Source organism: Hakea prostrata, chromosome 5 (genome assembly GCF_041222555.1).
Source record: "Hakea prostrata isolate BN-2017 chromosome 5, UWA_Hpros_2, whole genome shotgun sequence".
In the NCBI taxonomy this organism is placed as follows: Eukaryota; Viridiplantae; Streptophyta; class Magnoliopsida; order Proteales; family Proteaceae; genus Hakea; species Hakea prostrata.
In genome coordinates, this window is record NC_142604.1 from 35,008,724 (window position 1) to 35,017,629 (window position 8,906).

The 8,906-nt window shown below is 40.1% G+C and overlaps 1 protein-coding gene across 1 annotated transcript; it reads right to left on the reverse strand.

The window, feature by feature from the left end:
• Nucleotides 1-340: 340 nt before the first annotated feature.
• LOC149015869 (gamma-glutamyl peptidase 5-like) lies at nucleotides 341-2,528 on the reverse strand. Its single transcript, XM_089155522.1, has 4 exons — nucleotides 2,026-2,528; nucleotides 1,750-1,914; nucleotides 722-889; nucleotides 341-627 (listed from the first exon to the last, which is right to left on the reverse strand). Exons 1-4 carry the CDS (start codon nucleotides 2,341-2,343, stop codon nucleotides 514-516), a joined length of 765 nt encoding a protein of 254 aa, XP_089011648.1. The 5' UTR covers nucleotides 2,344-2,528; the 3' UTR covers nucleotides 341-513.
• Nucleotides 2,529-8,906: the final 6,378 nt, after the last annotated feature.

Consider the following 8,906-nt stretch of genomic DNA (forward strand, 5'->3'; position numbering starts at 1 on the left):
TATCTGAGACTCAGGTTCAGATACATACTGATAGACCTAAACTATCCGCGATCTGCTATCTAGATCACCTTTCCCAGCTTCTTCATTCCTTAGCTCGCGCTTCTAGCAGAGCCGTTTGTGATTAAGTTCATCAACCGACTTAGCCTTCGGAGGTGGACTCCCGACCCCAGCGGTCGGGCCACATCTGACGCTTTCGTTTTGCAGGACATCACGTGGAGATCCAAGGGCTGAGCAGATTTTGGACGCATCAGCTACATATATACTACTAATACTATGTGGTTTCTTCAAACACCAAATGAACTAGATTCTCATGAAATAAAGCAAGTACATATCAACAATTTTCTTTTATTATAGTGAATGAAGGAGATCTTCATTCTTCACTCAACGAATAACTTATCATCTCTAACTTTCTTTTATTACAGGAAATGAAGGAGGTCTTCATTTCCAAAATTTTATTTTTTTGTTACATCATCGTTTTAGTTTGACTATAGAGGGAGGCAGAGACCAAGTCAACTAAGCACAAAAAACTTGTCCTCCCTTTAGAAAGTTCTTGCAAATCTGTAACCAAAACTTCCTATCTGGTTCCACAAGCTCCAATCTTGATTTCACATGCTCAGCAAATTCTTTCTGCAGAAAAATCAAATAAGAAAGTAAGTTTCTCAGTCAAAAGGGAATGAATGAATCATTCTAATGAATTAGCATAAAATAAGTGGTTAGTTACCTTTATGGAGTAGTTGTTAGTAAGACGATCAATTATATTACATAAGATGTCTTTGGTGTATTCAGGATGGCCTTGAATGCCTAATACATGGTGGTCAAGAACAAACATCTCCACTCCAGTCTGGTCAGAGAAAGCAATCACTTTGGCACCCAATGGAACCTCTCTTACCTGTTCCGTTGAGTTAAATCTTATTAGTAGCTATAAAAGTTCTAGATTGATATAAAATGAGATAATAATTAAGCTCATATAAAAATAGGAAGTTAAGCTATTGTATTAAGTTTTAAACAAGGAAATGTGAAGTCAAGAGCTTGAATCTCCTTGGGGTCAGGGACGAAGATACTACCCTAAGGATTTAGTCGAGGTGTATGTAAACTAAGCCAAATTAACTTGGATCTAGAAATATAAATGTACAAAAAATCCCTATTATGTGTAATTCTGAGTCTTTACTCTCCCTTGGAGAACACCCCTTTACATCATTTGTGTCCGGCCTTGTGATTAGTCTATGCAATCGTTGCATGCCAACCCACTTTCATTTTTGACAATATTTGGTGTTTTAGAAGTGGATTTGCTGATTTTATTTATTTATTTTGGTAAATCAGTGGTTTTAGAGTTGGTCAATTATATATTGACGACTTGACCCTTGACCTAATAAGTTGTCAACTCGAGGAAGGTCAAGAATAAGAAATGAACTTGAATTTGTCACATTAAATGCGCAGCACTTGCTACCTACGGTCGAGATTGAAATCTTGACAAAGATTTCGATCTCAACCATCTGTTTTGCAAGTAGGTAAAAAGCTAAACACATATTCAAGATCAAAATCTCGGTCGAGATTTCAATCTAGAAATCTCGACCACAAGTAGCACAAAATCTTGGTCGAGATTGAAATCTTGACCACAAGCGCGTTAAATGCGCAGGACTGAAGTCGAACCACAAGAATCAAGACCTAAGGGGGGGGGGGGGAGGTTAGAAGAGATGGTGAGCATGGCTAGGGGGGAGGGGAGAAGAGATGGTGAGCAAGGCTATGTACCTCATCTTGGTGACACTCAATAATGGTGAGAGTGGATGGAATCTCCTGTAGGCCATCAAAGATGCTACGGCGCGGCAACTCTCCTACCATGTTGACTTCCCTTAACCCAAGGTCCCATCCACCACAAGCTCTGTCAACCTTACCACCCAGTGCTCGGCACAAGACCTAGTCAATGAAACAAGCAAAACACACCAATATGTAAATGCCAAGACAAGAGGAACTCTACGAGAAAGTACAAGAAGCAGCTCATTAATAAAATCCTATACAAAAGAGTACCTGATGGCCAAAGCATATCCCTAGTACCTTCTTCCCCATGGAGTCCAGTTTACGCAGCAGACAGCAAAGCTTCAAAATCCATGAGTCATTTCCATAAGCATCAAAAGGACTACCACTGATTACAAAACCATGATACTTATCAAGATCATCCAAGTCAGGGAACACTCCATCCACAACACTGAACATATCCCATGATTCCCCTTCATCTGCAAATGCATTCAGAAACACGTTGAAGTACCCACCGTACACTTTTTTCACATACTCTGAGTCTCTAGCAGCCATCAGTAAAGCATATCTCTTCTCCCCAGCAGCTTCCATCCTCAAGAAACAGAAAGGAAGCAAAATAGAAATAGACAGGAATAGAAGCTATAGACTTCTGTAAAGGATTCAGAAACGTTCGAATCGATGTGATAAAGAACCTTAACGAGGTGGTATTTATAGAAGTGATGTACGTGACCCAGTTTAGCCTACGCAAGCACTTTTTCGAATGTTAGTTTCCTCACTTGTTTCTGATGTCGCCTGTAACTTGGTATAAAAAGTCGACTTTTTCTTTCATTCTCTTTTCCTAATGTGAAAACGAACCACCTCAGGTTGGCCTTTTTATCAAACCGTCATCTGTTACTTATTCTTCGTGTTTAGTCGACTAATTTCAGTCAATTTTTATATTTAATTGACAATAATATCTTAACAGAAAAGGTTTCTGTTCCGACTGTGGAAGAACTGACGGTGGTGGAAGAAACTTCATCTTTCCTCTTTAGCAGATGTGGAAGAAAACTTGGTCATCCTTTGGTTTTACATTTTTTTTCCCCACCTAAACAAGGGAAATTAAATTCCTTGGTTTGCAGGCTGGCGAAATAAGGGAACTGGAAATGTCAAACAATATTTATGTGGGTTTCGGTCAATTTTCTTATTTATATTGGTTTCGGTCAATTTTTTATTTTTTTTAAATTTTTTTTATATAAATAGTAATTATATTAGAAGGAAATACAAATATTATCTTATTGATTTCTAATTAACTATATAAATTTTATGAACTTTACTTTATAATTTCAATTACATCTTTGTCTCCAATTATAATTTCAATTAATCTTATATAATTTTAATTAAATCTTTATTTCTATTTATAACAACCTTACATAATTTCTTTACCAAAAAAAAAAAAAACCTTACATAATTTCAATTGCATCTTTGTTTGCAATTATAATTTCAATTAGCTTTTACTTTACAATTGGTTTACAATTATAATTTCAATCAATCATATTGGTTTCAAATTGTGCGTTTCAAATTTCCAATCAACCTTACCTTACTTTATGTGTTTCGATCAATTAACCTTACCTTTCACCCCAATTTCATTTATAAATGAAAAAAGATGGCCAAAAAATTTGTTTGAGGAAAAAAAGACAAAAAATTGTCGAAAAATCAGCAAGAAATTGAAGAATCGGCGAGATATATGGCATATATCGTATTGAAGAAACTTCTCGTGTCGCCTCCTTTTGAAATGGCAAAACATTGCCGAATTTTGGCAATATTTCACCCAAAAATCCTACCTTGGTCCTATCCAACCCTGAGCCCAACCCGATTTTGGCTCAATGGCAAGTCAGAACCCAGGGCTTGGAATTAATCGTTGTCCTATGCTACCTGTCCTAACCCATCTCTGACTCCAGCCCTAATTAATTTTGATCCTAATTTTGGTTTTAAATTCAAAGGTAATCCTAACCTTGATTTTGTCTCTAATCTCGACGTTAATTTAATCATTTTGAGAATAATACTTAGATTTTTTTTTTTTGTCAATTAAGTTGGGCCCAAACTTTAATTTGCCTAGTTAAGTGGCTAATATTTTTGTTTGTCCAATTGGATAAACTTGGGATATTACAAAAACCCAACTTTAGTTTGCTGTTAACTTTGACTCTGAAATTATCATTTTTTCTATGGAGTGAAGGGGGTGAAAGGAAATATAATTTTTTCTTTTTTGTTTTACAAAATTTCATTTAAAAATTTTAAATTTACAAAAGACCTTCCTGTTTACTTACACCGTGAGATTTCCCAACTTCACTCCATTTGTTCGCACATGTCTAACTCTCTCCTCAGCTCTTATTTGACACGCCTCTAATGGTTATTTTTTTTTTTTTGGCCAAACACAGAAAAAGAAATTCATTCAAAGAAACAAGTCTGGGGAAACCCTCCCAGCAGGAACAGAGTACAAAGGATCAAGACCTTGTGGTGGTCGCATCCACCAAACTTTAAACATACCTAAATAACGAGCACCTCTAGCTAACAAATCAGCAGAAACATTGTCTGCTTCGAAATATGGATTGCTACACAAGTGTCAAACCGCAAACACACAAGCTCTTAATGAGCTGAACTAAGTTTGAACAATTCCAATCCAAAGTAGTAGAGTCACCATGTAAACTAGAGACCACAACCTGACAATCAGAAAAAAGCTTGATATGCTTAATCCCTATTGTAGATGCCAATTGAAGAATGTCATACATCGCTTCCAGCTCTACTTGCGTTGCAGACAAAGCCCATCCTAATTTCATACGAGCAGCTATAAAGGACCCAAAGGATGTCATGATAATCCCTCCACAACCACTACGAGAAGTTGTTGAATCCCACGAACCATCTGAGAATACATGAAAAAAATTGATATCATCAACGCCCATTGTTCGTGGAGACACATCATTAAATAATACATTTGATGAAACGATCAACATATGAGAATCCAACATTTCAGGTGTGGCCGATTGATGCGTCCAAAATCTGCTCAGCCCTTAGATCTCCTGAGAGTGACCTGCAAAATAAAGCGTCAGATGGCCCGACCGCTGGGATCGGGAGTCCACCTCCGAAAGATAAGTCAGTTGATGAACTTAATCACAAAAAGCTCTACTAGAGCATAGAGCTAAGTAATGAATAACAAGAATACGATTCAGATAGTAAGCATCTGAGTGTTTTCGTCTGTCCCTACCTTGTGGGTAGGTAATGTCTTATATAGAGCGTGTCTTTGAATCTCCTTCGTTGGATGTATTCGAGCCTTCTTCGGGTAGTCGTTGGATCTTAATAGATAGATCCGTTGAGTGATAGACTTCTACTATTTTGGACTAGTAGATGACTCCTAGGATACCACGATCGTTATTTGGTGGTTATCCGTATGATAGCGATGAGTGACTGCCGCCGAATACTGCTAGCCGTCATTAGGTTGATCAACCTACTCCGATAGTATCGGATTAGGGCGTGCTTGTGACTGGGTTAGTTTTCTTCCTCTACCTCCTGAACCCGGCTCGCTCGGAAGCGAGTCGATTCCCTTCGTCCCTACCGGAGTCGAGAGTCGAACCAAGAATAAACCAAGTTCGGTCATATTTTCTCCATATCACGAGCTCCCTAGACCAAGCGTTCGGTCGATCCCGAGGGCTTGGTTTTTAACTGGGTTCTTCGTCGAACAATAGTCTTGCATAGTCCCCCAACCCATTAAACATCATAACACATTTAATGCGGCTGTCCCGTTTTTTTTTCTTGAGCTTTGTGAGTATTCTCAGTTTTTGTGGGGGTGACACCGCGCGTCCTCTGCAGCATAAACTATTGCTGCTCACGCAATCAAACGACGGTTTTTGAACGCCTGTTTTGGATTTGTGAGTTCAAACTTTTGAACCGTCTCCAAATCTCGACCGTTGATGCTGAATTCATCTCGATCGTACACGTCCTCGAACACTTGTGTGGGTGCTTAAAAGCGGTTCGTTGTCTTCGTAGGTTTCATTCTCCTTGTCTGGAATTTTGAAACCTCGTCGTCTTCTTAGCGCCTTCACGATCCTCTCATTCTTGAGCTTTCTGCCTCAGTGATTTAGTAAGTTACTGACTTCTTCACAAAGTTTACTTTAGTCTCTAGGTTTCTTTTATCTCTAGAAACAAAAATCAGACTTTTCAGTAATGGATGACAGTAGGGTTTCTTCTGAAACTTCCCCTGTGCTTAGCGTCGGTAAAGGCGATAGTGGTGATGAGGCCTTTGTCTCTATCCCTTCTGATAATCTCCCTATCCTTCCAGGAATGCTGTGTTGAGCTTCTATCAACGCATGGAGGCATTGAACTGAGTTGGTCGTAATGGCTCCTTGCTACAAGCCTGTGAAGAGAATTTGGCGAAGGCCAATTCTGAGGTAGACCGGCTGAAGAAAACAGCCGAAGAGTTGAAGGAGAAGCACGATGAGGAGATGACTTCCTTGAGGAAGGAACTTGACTTGTCAACTATTCGTGCTGTTGCTGCCGAACGTGAGGCCAAAAAACATAAAAATGAGGCTACTGCATTTGGTGAGAGCCTTGAGTTTAAGGCCTTAGAGAACGAACGCCTGTTGAAGATGGCAGTTCCTAGCAAGCTCGAACATCTTAGACCAGATCTTCGGAGGGACCGCATTCGGAAATATCTGAACAGCGTTCCCTTTAATGACCTATTGGGCTCCTTCAACCTTTAAGCTTATCGAGAGGGGCAGAATGATGTCTGGAAAAAGATCCTTGAAACTAATCCTTCTTTTGACACCACTCCCTTTCGAGAAGTGTGTCATAAGGAAATTTTTGAGAAGCTTAAGCTACCTTTTCCTGACTGGGTTCTGGAAGAGGAGGATCCCATTCCAGTGGACCCAAACATTGAGAATTATCTTGCTGATTCGCCGCCTCTTGAAGAACCTCAGAAGCCTTCTTTAGATAAAGACTTTGACAAAGACTCCTTAGCCGACAGTGAGAAAGAAACATAGGAAACCATCTTTGGCTTCTTTTTTTTTTTTTTTTTGTAAGGGTTGGCCCTCCACGATCTTTCTCAAATAGAAATCTATCTTCTTTTTCTCGAACTCTTCCAATGATTTCCTTAATAGTTCCTCATATCATTCCTAGGGAATTATATTCCCTCTCACAAGAGATATTTGAGAATGATATAAAAATGACATAAGAATGATATAAGTCATCATGTAGATTAACTTGTACCTTAACTCGAGACAACGTTCGGGACATCAGGGAGATGCGTTCGGTCAATTTGATTCTTCTGAACCTTTTGTGATACCTGAACTTTATCTCCCAACTGCTCCTTCTTTTATGACGAAGCCCAAACGTTTCTTGTATTCGTATACCAATTGCTTTTCCCAAGGAATTGGAAATACTCTTTTATTTAATACTGGTGCGACGGTTGGTATTTTGCAGTATCCTCGTATCAGGTGCACATTGTTCCACGTGGAAACCTAGTTCAGCGTTCAAGTTTAGAATTTGAAGAGCCGTTATCCCCTAACCGTTGATCCTGCATTTTTAGGAACTGGAAGCGTCTCTTCCATCCTGTCCCTTGATTAACTTGGGCTTTCAACTGTCACATCTCTCCTTGAGGCTATTTAAGCTCCTCAAGGGTACTTCATCCTTACCTCGCTATCTACAAGTTATTTTTGTCTGATAGATTTGCAAAGTAATATCCTGTCTTCCTTTGCTGTCTTTGTACTCTTGTCCTCCAACAATATCTTCGATCAAAACTTGAACAAGTAAGTCTTCCGCCCTGTCTATGTCACGAACTTCTTCTTCTCCCTGAGTAATCTCCACAGTATTCATACTTGGGGTTTACTCATTAAGGAAGTTCTGAGTGGTGTTCGTTACTTTATCTGTTCAACAGAAATCTAGGGTTTTCCCTTTTCTGCTTATAAGTTGTTGGATTCTCGTACTGATACTGCTTATTGCATTTTCAATGCCTCCAAGAATTAACTTGGACTTTATTAGGGCAAATTCCTGCAAGAAGACTGCCCCAGTACCGACAAAGGTTGCTTCCTCTGAGGTGATTGCTGCTGGTGAATCTTCTAAACGTGGGGAGATTGCTGTTGGTGAATCTTCAGATAAGATTCCCACAATTTCTGTTGATGCTTCTCCCACGCTTCCTTCGCCTGAAGAGACTATTCGGTCTTCCAAGGAGGATGTGCTCACTCCGTCGTTGCTTGTACTGTTGACGTCCCTGCCGAAGAGACCGTTCGGTCTTCCATGATGAAGACCCTTTGGGCATCTAAGGAAGATGTGGTCCCTGCAGGCGCTGCTCCTATTTCCAACTCTAGTGCTTGTTTGGCATCCTCCTCCACTCCTTCCTTGGAGCTAGAAGATTTTGCCACTAAGAAGCGCCCTCGGTTGGACGATGATGTGTTCCGTCCTTCTTGGTCGCTGAAGAGGTCTGACTTGGTGACAGGCGATTTTGACAAGGCACTAAAATGGTGCACTGCTGTTCAAATGCCTGCCGAGAGCAGAGCCCTCTCCACGATCCCAGATTGGATTTTACAAAATCACTAGTGATGTAAGTTTTTCTTCATTACCTTTCGTTCTGAAGATTTTTCTTTTTGCTCTTAACTAACTTTGAAGTTGTTGCTGGAGTCTCACTGGTAACTTCCACAATCAAGTGGAAGCAGCCTTTAGACTTAGTAGACTGAGTGATGAAGTTTCCAGGCTTCGGGAAGAATCCAAAGCCAAGGATGCTAAGATTGCTCGTCTTGGAAACCATGCTTGGGAGATTGCCCAAGAGAAGAATTCTGAGAATGAGCGTCTTCGTTCGGATTTGGATGATGCTAGGGAGAAGATCCACCGGCTGGAACGGGAAGTAGGAAAGCTTTCAACTGGGGCGAAAGGGTCTGAAGTTGTCAATGTCCCAAAGGCAAGCTGTTACCCCTTTGCCCGAGTCCCTTTCAACAGATGTTCGCAGGGCTTGCATCTTCAAATATTTGCACAGTAAGCCTTTTGTTGACATGCTGAATGCTTATAACTTGCAGGCAACATGGATGGTGAGAACGAGGTATGGGAATCGATACTAAAGAGAAATCCTTATTTCAACACGACTCCCCACCGCGAAAATTGTCATCCTGAAGTGTTTGCAAAGCTGGGACTTCCTC

Coding starts and splice junctions, on each gene's coding strand:
- LOC149015869 (XM_089155522.1), bottom strand. CDS start 2,343: ATGGAAGCTGCTGGGGAGAAGAGATATGCTTTACTGATGGCTGCTAGA. Junction 1,915..2,025: donor GGATATGCTTTGGCCATCAG/GTACTCTTTTGT, acceptor TTCATTGACTAG/GTCTTGTGCCGAGCACTGGG. Junction 890..1,749: donor TTGAGTGTCACCAAGATGAG/GTACATAGCCTT, acceptor TCAACGGAACAG/GTAAGAGAGGTTCCATTGGG.